The sequence below is a fragment of the Ambystoma mexicanum genome, chromosome 5q, assembly GCF_040938575.1.
Source record: "Ambystoma mexicanum isolate Mex_15411 chromosome 5q, UKY_AmexF1_1, whole genome shotgun sequence".
NCBI classification, from domain to species: domain Eukaryota; kingdom Metazoa; phylum Chordata; class Amphibia; order Caudata; family Ambystomatidae; genus Ambystoma; species Ambystoma mexicanum.
In genome coordinates this window covers 346,735,445-346,754,798 of record NC_090933.1, presented here as the reverse complement: position 1 = coordinate 346,754,798, position 19,354 = coordinate 346,735,445, and the positions used below count along the sequence as shown (strand labels likewise).

Sequence of the window (19,354 nt, the reverse complement as noted above, 5' to 3'; positions counted from 1 at the left end):
TTTGCTAAAGACTTATGTTTATATTGTTTGGGTTAGAATAGTTGATTTCTGACAGAGGACGGAGAACATTTCTTTTGATGCAGATTCGGGCAGCTCACTAAAGTTTTCTTAGGTTGAGGTAGGGCAAGCCCCTTAAAAGTAGGGATAGAGATTTTCTTGAGTTACAGACGTTTATAGTCAACAAAATGTTCCCTCCTCGTCAGTCTCCTACACCCTCACAGAAGGCATTCATGTTTTTCCCCTATCTGGCAACTGGTTCATCCGACCCTGCTCCCAGTGCTAGCATCGGCACACCTGTACCGGGCATACAGCCTGTAGCACATCTTGGGCTTCTATCTGAACTTCAAGATGTGTCGGGTTTCGCCGTCCCAGTACCTCAGATTTATCGGAGCGATCTTGCACTCCCTTGGGCCACCATTCCCACCCAAGGACAGAGTGGCGAACATATGCAAAGTTTTCCAGCCACAACTTTTCTACTGTTGCTGGGTCTGATGGCCTCCTGAGTCTTTGTGATGCCATGGGCCTGTCTGCAATCTGTCGCTGCAGTGGCTTCCTAGCTCAGTGGCCACAGTTTCACTGACTAATGTCGGACCTTCTACCGTTCTTGGAGTGTGTGCCCGGGGACTTGACACAGAGATTTGTAAAGGACAGCCTCTCGGAGAAGGGTTCATTGTTTCGTCAACCTTGGCCACAAGGAGTGCCCAAGACCCCCCCCTCCCCAACTCCCCCAAGTAGGATCTGTGGTGGATGCAGGGAACAGGATATACCTGTCACATGCAACAGTAAAGAGCAGGCAACCCCTATTGTAGGCGGCTGCTCTCAATTGCCGACACAGGAGAGGTTTACAAATGTTAAATTATATTTGTATTGATAGTCCAGTGCTCACACCATCCAGTAGCTCTTGATATGTATTAAGACATGTACCTGATATAACACATCAATAAACTATAGTTCAAATAGATGCCCCACACTTTAAATTCATGTTCAAACGCCCAATAATGAACACTCCATGAATGTGTCTTACACTCTCATGTAAAAAAATACATCTTTTAATCATGAGAAATGGAATACATTGCTATTATAGTCCATATGCACAATACACTCATAATGCAAAATGTCAATGAAAAAGCTGAAATCGTTTTCATTGCTTCCACCTCTAATCAAGACTTAGACTGATCAACCTTCTCCAAGAAATCAGTCACCTTTAAAAACCAACTACCTGCCTCACCAGGTCAGGCTTGGCAACCTCACAAATCACGGTAGGCAATCTTCATAGAAAAATCTGGCACACCAAATCATGACAGGCAACCACATAGAAGCGCCTGTCCAAATACCTCAGTACCTTTCTCAATGTGATATCAATGAAAGGTAAAAGGCCTCTCATACTCACTAACAGTAGTAGGTAGGGAGTGCTGCGGGCTGGAGAACACTGGATGCCACAATTCAAGGAAACCTTGAAAAATACAAAAATATTAAAGTCACCTATTAATGCACCATGATCGTCGTCAAAAAAAGCATTAAATCTAGGATCAAATGCTTAAAAAGGAATTCAATATCCAGTGGGATTAATGGTTCCAGCATATTGTCAATCCAGAATAAAGTGGCTGCTCTTAGGTGGTGGATTGATTTGCCCTGTGGAAGAGAAACACAATTGTTCCCCATGCAGTCCAATTAATATCAAAGTTTTGCTCAAAGGCCAACAGGCATAGTCCTCTAGGGAATCAAAATGCCTCAAAATAAGCTGGAATCCAGTTTAGTGACTTTAAGATCCAGCACAGGAAAAATGAGGGAGTTGCCCTTCCCTTCTGGAAAGCCCCTGTGCACTCTTAAGTCTTCCAACTGTCTGTCCCGCATCGTCTTGCGAGCTCCGCCACCCAAACGGCTGTGTGGAGCTTGAAGCTGGTCTTAGTTATACTATTCGAATGTTTACGGTTCCATGACTACAACCGCCAAAGTTCATCCAGCACTAGAAAGCTGTCTAAACAAAAATATCAGTGACCAACCTTTCTTCTTGTGTAACTTGTAGCAAGGACGACTTCATCACTAGTAATCTTTCCTACAAATTGTCTGCAGACAGCATAGCTCCATTCAGAAGGACTGAGTTTTGTAGTTCTTCCACAGTGCTGTATTGCATGCTATCTCTTGTTTTCTATTTATTGGAACATTGGCTTTTGTCCCAGAAGAAAAAGGCTATAAAGCAATGAACGCCTTTCTGTATACAACACAATTGTAATGTACCAGGCTTAAGGTCTCTGACGCTCAGCCTGGACTATTGAAAAAAACCTCTAATGCACTGTACTTCAACACAATAAGTTAATGCTCATGGCTCACGTTTACTAGATTAGGTGTTTGTATAGCACTGTGCATTTAGCATCAAAGCTGGGCCTATGGCTCACACAATATTCCACTTTAAGCATGCCTTGACATGGGTAGACACAAAGTTACATGTCAGGCTAGGGTAGTTACCTCCAAGATTTCAGTGAATGGACTGTGGTCTCCATCAGAGTACCGGGAGCTGATCAATCTGCTGGAGCTGAGCGTGATCAGGCTGGCCCTGGTCACTTTCCTCTCTGTAAATGGCAAAACTGTGTTGATCCTGACGCACAACACTGTAGCCATGCATTACCTCAACAAGCATGGTTGTGTGGGCTCCTTGCCTCTGTGCAGAGAAACAATTCAATTATGGTTTTGGGCTTTGGAGAACAGCATTTCTCTGAGGCCCCGCTGGCCAGCAAGGAGAATTTGCTGGCAGTTGCACTGAGCAGACATGATTTAACCTCCCAAGTTTGGGAGCTCTGCCATTACATGATTTTCTCCCATTAGGGTACTCCTCCAGTGGGAGCTATTAACTTTCAATGATACAGAAAGTGCAAGTGCTTCTTCTCCAGGGAGTTCCCTTGTCAGGTAGCCGCGGGGGTACCCTGACAGTAGAGTTGGGCTTTGACCTGCTGTATGTATTCCAGCCTGTCCCTGTGAGACTACTCGTTTTCAGGATACTGCATCTGTTCGGGTCCACAGTGATCTTGATCGCTCCTGACTGATCCAGAGAATGTGATACCCACAGTTGCTGGAAATGGCCATCTGACCTCCATGGCGTCTGCCACAGAGAACTGACCTCTCCCACTCAATGAAGGGGTGAGGGGTGGTGGGAGATCGTACACCAAAACAGCGATTTTACTAGGTCTAGTGATATTGAGAATGCGCAAGTGCATGGCATAGGGGGAGGTGGAGTAGTGCATGGAAGGGGTAGAAAGAGTGCGGTGCAAGGAGAAAACAGATACATAATAAATGAATATACAGGCAGCAAACACTGGTAGTGCCGCCAGCAAATGGCTGCACTACCAGTGCAAAATGGGTTTAAGGCAGCAGGCTGGGTAGGTCTGATAAGTGCAGGAAGAAAAGGGGGGGGGCTGTATGGGTACGGATACTGACGCCAGTGCAAGGGATGGCCCGGAGGCAGTGTGTGAGGATGGAAGGGTGAGCAGGTACCTGGGCCCAGAGGATGGCCAGGTGCACAGTGCCATGGGAGAACAGAATCAGCAGGGTATGGTGGGGGGCAAAGGCAGAAATCAAGAGGAAGGTCTTGAGGTGCTTCTGGAACCGGAGATGGTTCTCAAGTTTGAGTGGCAGGGGGGGCTGTTCCAGAGGGAGGCCCCAGCCGAAGACTGAGATCTACCCCCAGCTCGTTTCTTTGAAAAACTGTCCCTGAGGGAGTTGGAGGAAGAGAAGCAGAGAGCTCGAGAGGGGAGGTATTTTCGGAGGGATAGCTGGAGCTATGTTGGACCCAAGCCCCAGAAAGCCTTGTGGACAATGCAGAGGGTTTTGAATGTAATCCTTGCAACCACTTGGAGCCAATGGAGGGATTTCAGAGCTGGAGAGATACGATCCCAGGACTTGAGGCCAAGGACAAGTCTTGCGGTCCTGTTCTGGATAAGTTGAAAAGGGCAGAGAGTAGAGGCAGGTAGATTTAGAAAGCGGGTGTTGCAATAGTCCAACCTAGAGAGAACCAGAGCTTGGTAGACAGTGAGCTTCTGGGGGAAGGAGAGGAAAGGCAGAGTAGCTCTGAGGAGGCGCAGTAGGAAGTTTGACTTTTTTGAGACATCAGCGATGTGGGCGGAGAAGGAAAGTGTGGAATCAAAGATGACCCTGAAGTTCTTGGCCTCGCAGGTAGGGATAGGAGGGTAGGCGGAGGATGTTCTGGACATACTCCTTTGATAGAAGACCTGCCACCACGTCTATCTATGCAGATGGTATAAGTGTTCGACTTTTTGCCAAGAAAATGATCTGGACCATTTTACTTGCTCCACATGCTCAGCGCAGATAGTCTCTTGTGACTTCGTGGATCAGTCTCTTTAATGAATCCACTGCATCATTAATTCTTTCTTTATCTTTGAAGTATCCCTTTTTGGAACTTTCTCATAGTATTCGCAGCTCTCCTCGTTGCTGTTTATCTTGTTAAAGTATTATTATTTGTGAGTTTTCCCTCCTTGACAATTGTATATCCTGCTCACTTGGGCTATTTCTTTTGATAAATGGTCCAATTGTCTTGTTCTTTCAAACTCTGGTTCACACTTCCTCTCACATTATGCTCTTCTTGTATAGGGCATTGTGGCGAATCATGGGATTGTCACCTCTCCCAGTGGGAGCGTGGGTGGGCTTTCCTTGTGAGGCTAGGGAGGTGAGCCCGCTATGCGATACCCTACCTAAGAGTAGAGGCAAGCAGGACCTCACCAAGAGACTCTTCCTCCCTCCCAAAACCCCCCAATCCCTGTGGCCCTCCCCACACTTGAGGGCAAGGGCTCCCATTTCAGGGAGGAACTCACTACCAAAACCACCCGTAAACAAGTATTTATAAACCCTGCTGGAAGGAAACATGAAGGATCAGTGGATATTTATTGCCATTTTGAACCACTGAGAAAACCTGAAGACAAATAATACTTGTGGGATAATGAGACAAACAAAACCACTCAAGTGATACAGAGTGCAAGTAAATCACAAAAGGAGGACTCTAATGCTGTGCCTGGGAATTCCCAGTGCAGCATCATAAAACCAAGGGGATGAGACGTGAGGGGGAGAAGCCCTCAGAGTTCCAAATCAGCTGTTTGGAACAAAGCTGAAGGAAAGTGGTAGGCATGGCTTCCAATGCAGGAGGGAAGCTTGTGTGTAAAAGTGCCCAAATTGCACGCCAGGAAAGCAATGCTGATGGGAGGAACCTAGTCGGAGGTAGTGGGTTGACCGTAAGCACAGGGAAGTGTCTCACCGCCTCAAACGCCTTGCAGAGATGCAAAGTGACACTTGCATGAAGAAGATTGAATCACAGGCGAAAAAGCCATCCTGACAGGAAGAGAAACAAGCTGTGTCGAAGCTGGAGACCCATTGATGTAATCCCTGAATCAAGAAGGTAATGGAGAGCGGGAGATCTGGGGAAAGCATAGAGTATAACGATTGGAGTACTCCTACTCGTCCCAGTGAGATACACGTTTATATGAAGTGAGAACCATCATGAGGTAACTTGTACTCATCCCAGTGGGTCAGCTGTTGATGTGAAGTGAGAATCCTCACTGGGTTGCTCATACTAGTCCCAGTGAGGCACAAGTTGACAAGAAGAGTGAGATTTATAACTAGAAGTATATTGATTGTGGGAATCAAAATAAAGTGTGGGCACTGAAACTTGAGAGATCTTGAAGTCAGTGTGATGAGGAAAAAGAAAGCAGCAGTTGAGAGAAAACTAAATCAATAAGCTGAAAGAGAAGGAAAAGTGGAAGAGCACACTAGTTGAATTGAACTTGATAAGTGATGACCTAAAACTAATAATCATCTGCGGACGCCATAGCTCCCACCTGCCGACCTCCCCAACATATATCTGAAACTGTTGCCTCCAGCTCCGCAACAGAAGACCCCACACCCACAATCCGCCCACGCTGCCCCTCTCCGCTCCACCCACTCCAGAAACGAGCTCCTCTGCTTGCGCGCTGCTCCATCCGCCCCTCCACCCACCTCAACACTGCGCTCACTCACCCCCTCAACCGCCCAGCGGCCTCTCCAAACAAGCACCTCAAATGGACTCTGATCAACACCAGATCAGTCCCTGTGAATTCACAACCTCCTCACCTCCAACGATCTTGACCTGCCTGCCATATCCGAATTATGGCTCCACCCTGCAGCAGGCACTGCATTATCCATCGCTATACCCCCATGATACGCCATCACATGCGAATGACAGAGCCCACAGCAGAGGTGGTGGGGTCGCTCTGATCTACAAAAGTACCATCCCCATTAGGGCCAATCCCAAACTGCAAAATGCTGTCCACCAAACTCGCTCTCCACCTCATCCATCACCCACCCGGCCCCATCTCATCCTTTGATGAAGACCTCATGCTTATCAATCCCACTGTCAATCCCAGTTCTAAAATCCTAATCCTGAGAGACCGCAGTCTTGGCCTCAATGACCCCACAGACCCACATGCAAAAAGCCTAGTCACAGCCCTCAACCACGTCGGCTTTGCTGAGTGAACCACTGAACCCACCCATATCCAGGGCCGCATCCTTGATTGGATTGCTGACCTTAACTGCAACTTGACCGGCCTCGCCATCACATCCTGCCTATGGTCTGACCACCACACCATCAAATTAAACCTGAAGCCTTCGCCCGCTGCACCAAAAACTTGAACAAGGATCGTCTCGCACACCTCTCAGCCCTCACAATTCCATCCAACACTGATGAGAACCTAGAGTCCCCGGTCAAACAGTACGACGACACCATTGCTCTAGCTGTCAACACTCTAGCCCCCCTAAAAAGCACAAAGCCAAGCAAGCTTTAAAATAAACGCCTGGTTCACACCTGAGCTCATTTCCTCCCACGCCAGGAAACATGTTGCTGAAACTGCGTGGAGAAAAGACCCCTACAGTCTCTAAAGCCCAGTAGTACACCTCTCTAGCCAAAGATTACAAAAGAGCTCTTAAAACCGCTAAAAGCCAGCAGCTACAATGCCCTAATAAACAACGCACAATCCAACCCCCGAAACTTCTTCACAATCTTATGCAAAGTTGAGTCGCCAGTATGCCCTCCCACAGACCTCATAGATAACACCTGGTGTACTAAGGTAAAAGAAGCCCTCTCTGGGAAGATCGCCTCCCTCCAGACTAAAATCTGCGCCAAGCAACTGGCCACCCTTGCCAAACCACCACAAGCCACATCCACGACCCTCACCCTGCCTACCAGCTTACCCATCGCCCAATTTGACTTCTGCCCTGTTTTGGAACCCGAAGTGACAAATATCATCAAAGGCCTCAAGCCCTCCCAATGGAAAGGAGATGCCTGTCCCGCCCCGATCATAGATTGCGCTGAGACGCTTGCCCCTTCGTCACATCTATCCTCAACTCTTCCTTTGGAACAAAAACTATGCCAACTGCCCTGAAAGAAGCCTGGATCTTCCCGCTACTAACAAAACCTTCCTTTGACTCCACCACCCCCACCAACTACCTCCCCATCACCACCATACCCTTCATCCTTATAGTACTTGACCACACAGCATATATTCAGGTCCAACAATACCTCGAGAACAACCACACCCTGGGCATCAGCCAATCGGGCTTCAGACCAAGGCACGGAACCATAACAGTCTTACTGGACCAAAAAAAAAAAAAAGGTGGATGACATCAAAGACTTGGGTTCAGCATGAGGAACGGGGCTAGCTTGCCTATCAGCAGCATTGAACCTCGTCGACCACCAGACACACTGCAACCACCTCATCACAACAGCAAAATTCTCCCTACCAACAACAGACTGGATCAGATCCTTTGTAGCAGACAGATCCTCCTGTGTCTTCATCGTAGACATGCTGCTCCAGAGACCAGTAATCTGTGGAGTCCCACAAGGATCCTGTATCTCTCTATCCCTGTATAACATTTATACTAAACCCCTTTTTCATCTCGATGCCCTGTGCATAGCCTACACAAAGTATGCCGATGACACCCAAATCATCCTCCCTCTCTCAGGCACCTACCACCTTGACACTGCAACCGTCAACTCAGTTTGACATTGTCCAAAACTGGATGTCAACCCACCAGTTAGGCCTCAATGATGACAAAACTTAGATGCTCATTGTCTACTCAATCCACCCTCCGCAGCATGGTCCCAGCCTACAAAGCATTTTACATTGACTGCAACCCAATCCAAATATCTTCTTCAGCCAAAACCCTGGGCATTTACCTAGACCCCACCCTTGACCTCTCTTGCTAGGTCAACGCCATTGCTTCCTAAACCGCATAACTAATGAACCCCAGCAAGCCATTCCTTACCACATCCAAACACCTCACCATAGCTCGAGCCACCACCAGAGCCAAACTGGATTACTATAATGCTCTTTGCAGGGACCTCTGATTGTAACTTGTGCAAGCTGCAACTCATCCAAAACAATGCCCTCCGAGCAGCCCTAGGTTTGTCCAAGCATGACCATGTCACAAAGGCTAGGAAAGACACCCACTGGCTCCCGGTCCGTGAGCTGATTTAAATTCAGGATCATCTCAAGATCACACAAAGTTGCACCACAAACACTGCCCTGGCCTACCAATCATGCCCGGTGGAGAAATGCACCCCTCGCCCTCTAAGATTCACAAACTGCCATTTCCTCCGAGTGCCCACCCACACCAGAAAGACCGCATGAGGACAGAGCTTTCCCTTCATTGCCGCCAAGCTCTGGAACTATCTCCCCATCACCCTGAGAAAGGAACCCCCCCTACTGGACCTTCAGAAAACATTTAAAAACCTGGCTTTTTTTCCTAAAAGCTCCCAGAGCTAACCGCCCAAGACAGTAGTGTCCCCCTCCATTTCCCCCTTGCTCCTAGAACCAAGACTTTAGACACCATGACAGCCCTCACGCCCGGTGTGTTTAGCATTTGTTGGTTATTCTCTGTGTTCTGTACTTTTTGTCTCGCAATGTAACTAGTACCTAGATACCCAAGGGTTCAGTGTGCTGCAACAAATGCAAAAATAAATAAATGAAACGATCTAAAAATTTTAACATAATCTGCTGGAAAAGCAGCCCACAGGAGACGGCAGTCTGTCTACTGTGCCTTAGTTGTTTAGTGGCAGGGTCAGGTCAGATTAACTTTTGTACAGTAGACCAGCCTTTTTTTGGACTCAAAGGCTGACGAGCGCCAGAGTTAGTTTAGTTAGGTAAGGAAACCCATAGCTTAGGGAAAGCCATGTGTTTTTCCATTCTCTTTTAAATTAAAATCACTTATATGTGGAAGTTCTGAGTCAATCTCCTTCTGAGCCACCATATATGGTAGTGGGAACCGGACCAACTGATAAAGGTTGGGAGAGGGAGTGGCCTACTGCTTACCAAGCTAAGCCCCAAAGCCCATGCACCCACGGTGGCCACACTGGAATGTATCTGTATTGACTTGAAAAGTACAGCTAAAATAATACCACTGGCAGACGAAAGACTTCAATCCACTGAGAGCAACATACATAAAATTAGCTTTGGAATCGGGTTTAGCCTGGAAACAGGAATTGCATGTGATAGCAGGAATCCTTGACGCCCGACTAGAGGGGTGATGTGAAAGTCCTTTCACACAATCATGGGAACAACCCCTATAAGGTGAAAGAAGATTGCCCTGGAATCTTAGAGGAAGCCCTATTCCCTATGCCTCAAGAGGTACAAATCTAGAAGGAGAATGATCGGGGCTCTCAAGGGTTTGGTGAAGCAGACCCGCGTAAGATGGACAAATCTCAGCAGGAAGCAAAGGAAATTGCTATCCTACTTGACTTGGTGTTTGCCCAGAGAAATTACCCTATTTTGAGCATAGTCTTTTCCAAAATCATCCCAGAAGAGGAAGGTAGAAGCCTAGTTGGTATTTTTTTTAAAAAAAGGACTATTCTATAGGGGTGATCTTTCTACAGAGGGAAAGCCTAGATCACAAATCCCCCAAAATATTAGGCGCGTGGTCTTGGGAGTTGGCTCATTCCTACTTGACACAGGCCATCAGGGAGTAGTAAATACTCAGGTGACTCCATTAATTTTATTGGAGCTTTCCACGGGCACTCCTCCCTATTATTGACATTCTCTTCTCCCAAATTGCAATGGCTATAGTGGGATCCCTGGAACCATTTAAGTTGGGGAATCAATTTATATTAGTCATTGTCTTACGCCACTAGATATCCAGAGGCCTTTCCGCTTAGATTTGACTCCAGTCAAAAAATCCTGAAACGCCTCATCCCTTGCTCTCCCGAGTAGACTTCCCAAGGAAATATTGACAGACCAGAATACCATCTTTAACCTGCCTTACGTCTGAAGTAAAAGAAATCCTACCGATAGAAACCGCAAGGACCTCACCCCCAGACTGATTGTCTGGTTGAGCGCTTTAATCAGACACTCCAAAGGATTTTAAAGAAGCTTGTAGAAGCAGACGCTAAGATCTGGGACACCATGATCCTGTGGGTTCTTTTCACGGTAAGGACACCTCAACCCACTTTGGGATACTCTACGTAGGAGCTGCTTTATCAGAGCGCACCCATGGATGTTCTCGATATGCTTAGGGCCACATAGGAGAAAAAAGAAGCTGCCCTTTTACCCATTTCCCAGACTGCCAGAAATTTAAAACCAAATCTGACTAGATTCCGAGAGATTGTTGGAAAACATTTGGTGCAAGCCCAGGAAAATCTGGATACCAATTACGATAAAAAGGCGGTCTCTCACTCCTTTTCAGTAGGACAACTGGTTTTCCTGTTAACAGACAACAAAATCTTATCTAAATGGTTTGGCCCATATAAGCTCTTGAAAAGAAAAGGCCCTTTTTCACAACCAGCCCGATGGGAAGCGGCGAACACAATAGTACCATGTTAATATCCTGAAGCAGTGGAGGGTAGAGCCCAGTGAAACTTCTGCTGTTACTCTTCTCACGGATGTGTAGGACAAGCAAACACTCATTTCAATAGAACTGCCTCCATCCCAACAAGAAGACATCAGGGATTTGTTGGCTCAATTCACAGATGTTTTTGGAAATCATCCAGGGTCAAGAATTTCTTCCACAATATACAAACACCTCAAGGGAAGATTGTACATCTTGGGCCTACTGAAGATAATGGAGCAGGAAATGGAGAACATGATCCATGCCGACATTATAGAACCTTCAGAAAGCCCCTGGTCTTCGCCAATAGTCTTGGTTGCCAAACCTGATGAACCGTGGAGATTGTGCATTGACTTTCGGAAGTTGAATTCGATCTTGCAATTTGATGACTACCTGTTGCCCGGATAGATGATTTGATTGACAGATTGGGTAGTGCCAAATTAATCTCCATGATTGATCTTAATTAAGGCTTTTGGCAAGTCTCCCTAAATCCCTCGGATAGAACGAAGGCTTTCTCCACCCTGCAGGGGGTTATTTCAATTTAAATTATTACCCTTTGTTTTACATGGGGCACCGGCTACTTTCCATTGCCTAATGGATAACGTTTTGCGACCCTTTTCACATTTATGTGGTGCCTACCTTGATGATATAGTAATCTATTGGGCAGATCACCTTTTCCATCTATATGAAATCGTCAGAGCTTTGAAAAGGGTAGGATTTAAGAACTGCCACCTAGCCCAGTCAGCAGTAAAAGTACCTTGGATTCTTTGTGGCTAACAGTTTGCTTCATCCGTAAAGTGAAACGATTAAAGTGTTACAGCTCACTCCTTCACCCAGAACCAAGACGGAGCTTCATGCATTTTTAGGGCTTACAGGATTTTATCAGATGAATTCCAAATTATTCCACCAGAGCTGCCTGACTCACCAACAAGTTTAAAAACATGCTTCATTTTGCAGGCGTCTCCCTCTCCGACTTCCCTTGCTTCTTCGTAGTGTCCAGGTTTTCACTGTGACCAATACCTCGTGGTTCGTTTCTGGCGGTGGTCTTGGCGACAGTGGAAATACTATCCACCACGGCTTCTCATTTATGGTCACGGCACCACCTTCTCACGGGTTTCTCTCCATTCACACATATTCACAGTATTGCAGGTGTCTCGCACTGCGTTCTCTAGTGAGTTCAAAACTATGGAGGGTAATTGCGGCGTGGGCTCACCTCCCTAGCCTCATGGGATCTCCCCTTTGTGGAGAAGGGACGAATTCCCTCAATTCCTCACATTGCCTATTCAAATGTCTAATTTGAGAAAACCTGGTTTAAATAAATAACTACATTTTCACAATTCACTGTTTTCCTCTTAGTGCTTCTTTGATCAGTCTTGTAGCAAACTTACGAGAAATCTACAACGGGCTAATTAAATACTTTATTCATTTGTGTATCAAATCAGTTAATGACTGTTAACCATTAACACCGATTTTTCCCCCAAAGGAGGAGGTTATGGATATTGCTGAAGCAACTCTTGGACTTGGAGATACATCATGGAGGATGAATTCCAACAATCCATATCTGCGGGCATCCCATGTATCGCATGAACTTGAAGGTGATGCTAGATACCGAAGACTTTCTCTTGGAGAGTTTTTTGGTCTGAGATCTGAAGCACTTGGATGTCTTGGGGGAGACTTTGATGGCAAAAGGGTATGTATCACAATCCGAAATAGTCTGTCCAGACATGAATTTTTGGTATGGCATGCACCATTTACAATAGTCTTGAAGAAAATGCCATGTATTTGTTAAAATGTCTTTATTATATTTAACTCATTTAAATAAATTGTGCTGCTCAAGCATATTTACTACAGTTAGCACAATAAGTAACAAAGCAGTTGTACAAGAGATAATGTCTCCTAATTCATAATTAAGACTTTGTCTCATAGTGTGTTTAACATGTCATACCTGGCATATACTGCATAAAATGTCAAACCTATTGATCTTCACGGTTAAACGCCCGCTGTTACAGTGCCTTTTTGTGAATAGTCCAATGTAATGAGTGCCTATTATACCACTGACACACCACTGCCTACAGGGAAGATTTGTTATATTCATGAAGGTTCTGGAATCAGACCATGTGCATTTCAGTGCATAGTTGACAGTAATGGGTTGCTATACGATTCCTCACATTCTTTACTTGGGGCCAGGGCTTTCATCTGCTTAGTGATAATGGTAGTTACTCGGCAATGGTCCAGAGATGGCTTACCTTTTATTACCAATGATGCTACACCAAGGAATTGGTTTCAAATCCACTTTTCTGCTTTATCTCGAAAGCCATGTCTGCCTTGTCATAGAAATATTTTCATTTCTAATATAATTCCCAGTTTTGGCCATACCCTTCTAGCAAGCCTCCTTACTAGAAGGGAGAGTACCATGCACAATGTATGAATTTGGTGTGCAGGGGGGGAGATCTACATTGCATGCATATAGGGGATTGTAGGGGCTGTGGGTATGTATTTTCACAGGTGTGTAATGAAAATGATAAAGGTATTTTAGGTCTGTAAGCTTGTGTTTATAGCAGAGGATATGGATATGAACCTGTTACTCATGTCCCGTCCCCTTTCCTCCATACTGTATGGGCGTCCTTTCCAAGGGACGGGAGACGGAACCTTTTTCACCGGAAAAAAACACCTTCCCCTTTAAATTTAGAGGCACGCTGTGGTGCGACCCAGGGAGCATGCGCTGCCCTGACTCTGCCCTCCGGCGCCACACCTCAGTCCCCTTTTCCGCTTCTACAGGAACGGGCCAAATTCACCAGCGCTCCAGGGTTTGGCTTCGGCCATGTAATTCCATGCGCGGATACTTCTTCTCTTGTCCTTCTTTCTTTTTGTCTTTTGTCATTTAGTTACTCAGTCCTCAGGCGTCATGCTCCTCCCCGACTTCCACAGGGTTCAGCAGGTGTTCAGCCTGCAACAGGCTATTCCCAACTTCAGACCCCACGCCCTCTGCCTCTGTTGCCTTGGCCCAGACCACGGTTGGCAAGCTTGTTCAGCTTGTGGCTCGCTGTCCTCAAACGCTGAAGAACAGACTAGCCAGGTGGAGGGAGCTCTTCCAGAAGTCGCCTCCAGAGGACCTCAAGAACTTTGTGAAACATTGAGCCAGGCCCAAGGTACGGCCGATATTCTCCATCCCACCCCGCAAGGGAGACGCCTTCCCAGGGACTCTCCCGTGTGGGAGGGGGGACTGTTCAGGTCCTTATATCAGCACCAGCGCTTGCGCTGAGGCTGCTGCAGCTACTGGCCTTTGGACCGAGGGATCCTCAGATCCTCCCCGTGACAGTGTTGAGGGACCGGAAGGTTCTTTAACCAGGTCTTCACCCGAGGGGCTCGGCCCTTGTACCTGCACCATGGCCGAGGGGCTATGCCCTAATATCGGAAATTCTTCTGAGGGGGTGCCTAAACGCAGCTATAATGACCCCCGGGTTGTGGGTTCCACACCTACTGGGCCTATGCTCGAGGAGTGGGGTAGGCCTCGTGATCCACAAGCAAGTGTTGGGGGAGGCTAGGCCCAGCGGGCTAAGCAACACGTCGCAGGCGCGTGGCAGGCAGCTCGACAAAATGGCTACCACGCCAGACGGAGGCTCTCGTCTGACTCCATTCCAGGAATTCAGCAAAGAACAAGTGTCAAGGTGGGACTGGCCTCAACCAGTTATGTGGCCTACAGTCTTCCCTTCTTATGCCCAGGGAAACCTTCCTTTGCGTCTGTATGGTCAGGTTTTGCAGCAGCCTCAGCAGCCCCCCGCTACCCTGTCAGCACCCCCTTCCACCACTTAAGTCAGTGAGGAGGTTTTCGTCGAGAGGTTCCTCGGCCTCATGAAGTCACCTCGGATGGGCATTCTCCTCAAGGACTCCATCAGGGAAGTCCTTCCCACCATGCTAGCGGCACCACAGATGCCTCCATCTGGCCCCCAACCCCTGGTGCAGCTGCCTCCTCCGGCTCAACAGCCAACTCTGCAACCTCCTCAGCCTCTGGTCGCGGTCCCTCTACTCCGGCCTCCGGTGCCATCTACTCCTCCTCCCCCACAGGATCCTCCAGAACCGCCCGATACTGAGGAGGAGGAGGATTCGGACACGCCATCCTCAGCCAGGGCCTTCCACGAACGTCTTGCTGGTCTGGCTGAGTACCTGGGCCTACTCCAACCCAGGGTCGAGCAGCCGGCAGAGGAGGTTCTGGCAGAAGTCCTCACACAGCGCCCCTCTGCCAAATTGGGGATTCCTCTGCAGACCAATGTAGTCTCTCTGGCCAAGAAGAGTTGGCTCAAACCGCACTCGGTTCAGCCGGTCAATCGACGCCTGGACGCCTGGACGCCAAGTACAGGCAGATGGAGTGGGATACACTCTTGCTTTCGGCCCATCCTCAGCCGAACTCCTCAGTGATCGCTGCAGCATCTCTATACTCCAAGCCCCAGTCGTCCTCCGCCTCTTCCTCTGCGGCGCTGCTAGGCAAGGAGAAGATCTTGGAGGTGTATGGCAAGAAACTCTATTCCCCCCCCCCCCCGGGAACTCCCCACCCAGAGCCAATCACGCTTTAAGGCGGGGCTTCCCGAGGCCAATCTCATGGCGCACGACCTCTTGGAATTCACAGTGGCCTATATGGATACCTCAGGCCGTGCCATCTGTATTGCCACGGACATGAGAAGGACAGCCTGGCTCCAGGCAACAAAATTCAACCCGGATGTTCAGGAACACATACTAGATCTACCGTTCGAGGGGGTGGGGGAGAGGCTCTCTTCCACTCCTCTATGGACGAAGTGCTCGACAAGAAGAAAAACAGCTCACAAACAGCTAAGTCTTTATCCACTCTTACAAAGACCTCAATCTCAGCAGCGCTCAGAAAGGCGTCGTACATACGGTTCCGCGGCTACCAGGAATGCAGAATGAGGCAGCCAGACCGCTCGACATCTCATAACTGGTGCAAGCAACAAAAAAGGGGAGGGGGGGGAGAGTAAGGGCTTTTTCCAGTCCCATTACTCAGCGACAACCTCCGAGGGAAAGAAGGCATGACACGCCCCCTGGGGTCCACATGTCTCCGGTGGGGGGCAGGCTTGATCTCCATGCACATTTCTGGCGCCAGAATTTCGCGGACCACTGCATCCTATCTGTAGTATCCACGGGGTACTGCCTTTGTATCCCAGCCTCTTCTTCCTACCTCCCCTCCAATCCCACAGGTTGGGACAGCAACTCTTTTGGTGGAGATCATGTCACTCGTAGAGCCCCAGGCAGTGGAGGAAGTCCCAGCGAGGCTTTGGCTTTTACTCCAGGATTTTCGCCATTCAGAAAAAGAACCATGCGGACCTCCGTTGTGCTGGACCTTTCCACCCTCAACCTCTCCTGACCCCTGCAAAAATTCAAGATGCTTATGCCGGCATTTATAGTGGAGACATTGGACAAGGGAGACTGGATGTTCTCACTGGATCTTAAGGACGCCTACCTACACCTCCCGATTTGGCAGCCCCATCGTTCTTTACTACGGTTCAGGATCATGGGCTGCCATTGCCAATACAAGGTCCTCCCCTTTGGCCTCAACTCGGCCACAAGGGTCTTTAACCAGACTCGTGAATGCAGTGGCGGCCCTAGTCGGAGCGCAGGGCCTCCACATCTACCCATACCTCAACAACTGGCTCATCAGGACTACATCTCTGGAAGCGGTTCACCACTCTCCCCATGCCCTTATGAACACACTGCGCGATCTGGGCTTCTCGCTCAATCTCAAGAAGTCGCAGCTGCAGCCCACGTAGAATTTAACATTCTTGGGCCTTATCTGGGAGACGTGCTCCGAGAAGGTCTTCCCTTCAGAGGACAAAATCTCAGCCATCAAGAGAGGGCCACCCCCCACTTCCTCAGCCGACAAGTTACCTCTGCTTCGTGGTACCAACATCTCCTGGGTCTAATGGCAGCGGTCCTATTAGCTGTTCCGCACACAAGACTAAGGATGAGGAGAATTCAGCTTCACTTTGCGGCCTCATGGAACCAGGAGTAGGGCTCTCAATCCGAGATGAATGTTCCTCCATCTCTCCACCCGGACCTCCCATGGTGGTCCAGAGACTGCAACCTGCGGAGGGGCAAGCCCTTCCGGCTGCCAAACCCTCAGACCACCATCACCACGGACTCCTCGCTAGAGGGCTGGGGAGCCACCTTGTATGATCTCTCGGTCCACTGCACCTGAACTCGACAGCAACAGGAATACCACATCAATTGGCTAGCGCTGAACGCCATCTGGCTGGCGCTCGGGGCATTCCTACCACTTCTCAGGGGCAAGGTTTTCCTCTTCCAGACGGACAACTTGACCAGCATGTACTACGTCAACAAGCAGGGAGGCACCAGATCCCCTTCTCTGTGCAGACTGGTGATCAGCATTTGGGAGTGGGCCCGGAAAAACGATATTTACCTAACAGTCCACCTTCTGGGGAATCCAACCTGGAAGCGGACAGGCTCAGCAGGCTGGGAGCAGACAATTACCAGTGGCAGCTAAATGACCTCATTATTCAGGAGATCTTCAACAGGTGGGGTCACCCCCAGGTGGATCTCTTTGCCACCTGGCACAACAAGAAGTGTCCCCAGTTCGCATCTTGGCAAGGTCGGGCCCCGGCTCTCTGGACGATGCATTTCACCTCCAGTGGACCGGCATGAAAGCCTACGCCTTTCTGCCCACTCCCCTGATTCACAGGGTAATTTGCAAAATCAAGCAGTCTCGCCAACTCCTCATCCTAATAGCTCCATGGTGGCCGGCCAGGCCATGGTTTTTCGGAGCTGCTCAGCCTCTCGGAAGTGTCCCCGAATTCCCTCTCGACGGGCCCAGCACATCTTCTGGCACGGCAGGGGGGCAGAGTCATCCACCCTGCGCCAAGGAAGCTAACCCTCATAGGGTGGTACCTGAGCAGGTAAGGCTTTGGCACCTTAGCCTCTCGCAGGCCAATCTGGAGATCATACAAGGTGCCAGGAGCAAAGCTACCAGGGCCCAGTACAAAAGCAAATGAGCCAGATTCTGCCACTGGGCAGACTCCAAAGGGATCGCCCCCCCTGGCATGCACCTTGGATGACTTGCTCTCCTTTCAGGTTTACCTCGCCTATTCAGGCGTGCAAGTGGACACCTGCTGCACATACCTCGCAGCCATGGGGGCTTACAGGAACTCGGAGGAGGGCACTTTTTCCTCCTCCAACCCTATCATCAAGAAAAACCTGATGGGACTTCCAAGGCTCTACTGCCCATCACGAGACTGCACCCGGTGTGGGACTTTAATATAGTCTTGGGCGCCGTGGCGCACAAACTGTTCGAGCCAATGGCGTCAGTGGACATCAGGCTGGTCACCATCAAGACGGCCTTACTAGTCAGCCTTATTTCATCTCGTAGAGTCAGCGAAATATGGGCGGTGGTCGCCTCTGAACCATATACTATTTTTCACAAGGACAAGGTAGTCTTGCTGGCACACCCGGCATTTCTGCCCAAGATTCTGGCTGCTTTCCATTTGAATGAAGAAATAGTCCTTCCGACGTTTTTTCCTGATCCTAAGGACAAAGCACAGAGTGCTGCACTGCCTGGATGTCAGGCGTGCTCTGAAATTCTACTTGGACATGACCAAGGGCTTACGCAAATCAGACGCCTTGTTTGTCACTTTCGGAGGCTCAAGTCCAGGCTTACAGGCCTCTAAGGCTTCCATATCCCATTTAATGCTGTCTGCCATCAAAGAAGCGTATGAGGGCCAGCACAAGCCACTCCTGGCCAACATGCATGACCACGCAGTTAGGGCCAAGGCAACGGCCATCGCATTCCAATGCCATGTCCCTTGGCAAGTCATAAGCAGGGTGGCCACTTGGGCCACTCCCTCGGCTTTCTGCAAGCATTGTTGTTTGAATGGCGTCTCTAGATCTGAGGCGGTTTTCGGACAGGCGGTTCTCCGCAACCTATTTGCTTAAGGAGGTTCTCCTCTCCACCCTGGGACTACATTCAGTTGTAATCGCCCATACAGTATGGAGGAAATGGGAGGCGACGTAAGAGTAATTATACTTTACTCACCATAGTGACTAACATACTCTTAGTCCATAGTCCCCTTTCCGCCATACGTCCCACCAATCTCACCCTAATACTGGTGTCATTAGGCAATGTTAAATCTATTGTTGACGCATCAATGGGAACTGAGGTGTGGCAGCGGAGTCAGGGCAGCGCATGCTCCCTGGCCCGCACCCCTGCGCGCCTCTAAATTTAGGAAGGTTTTTTCTGGTGAAAAAGGTTCACTCTCCTGTCCCTTGGAAGCGACGCCCATACAGTATGGAGGAATGGGGGACTATGGACTAAGACTATGTTAGTCACTACGGTGAGTATCGTAAAGTTTTGTCTACAGGACATGCTCTAATCTTTGTTTGAAAGCTAGGTATCCAGTGTGCTTAATCGTTGTAGCTTGTCCTGCAAGAATTATATTTGTGGATACTATGGGCTGGGCAAGTCTGAAACCAGTTGGGCAAT

The 19,354-nt window shown here is 48.7% G+C and overlaps 1 protein-coding gene across 5 annotated transcripts in view; it reads left to right on the top strand.

Annotated features, from left to right (window-relative positions):
• The window catches only part of CEP192 (centrosomal protein 192), a 2,773,731-nt gene that overhangs the window by 904,680 nt on the left and 1,849,697 nt on the right, over positions 1 to 19,354 (top strand). For all 5 annotated transcript variants that reach the window (XM_069620824.1, XM_069620822.1, XM_069620821.1 and 2 more), the window contains one exon: positions 12,338 to 12,544. In XM_069620824.1, coding sequence (XP_069476925.1) covers positions 12,338 to 12,544 — 207 coding nt within the window. The remainder of the gene's footprint in view (positions 1 to 12,337; positions 12,545 to 19,354) is intronic.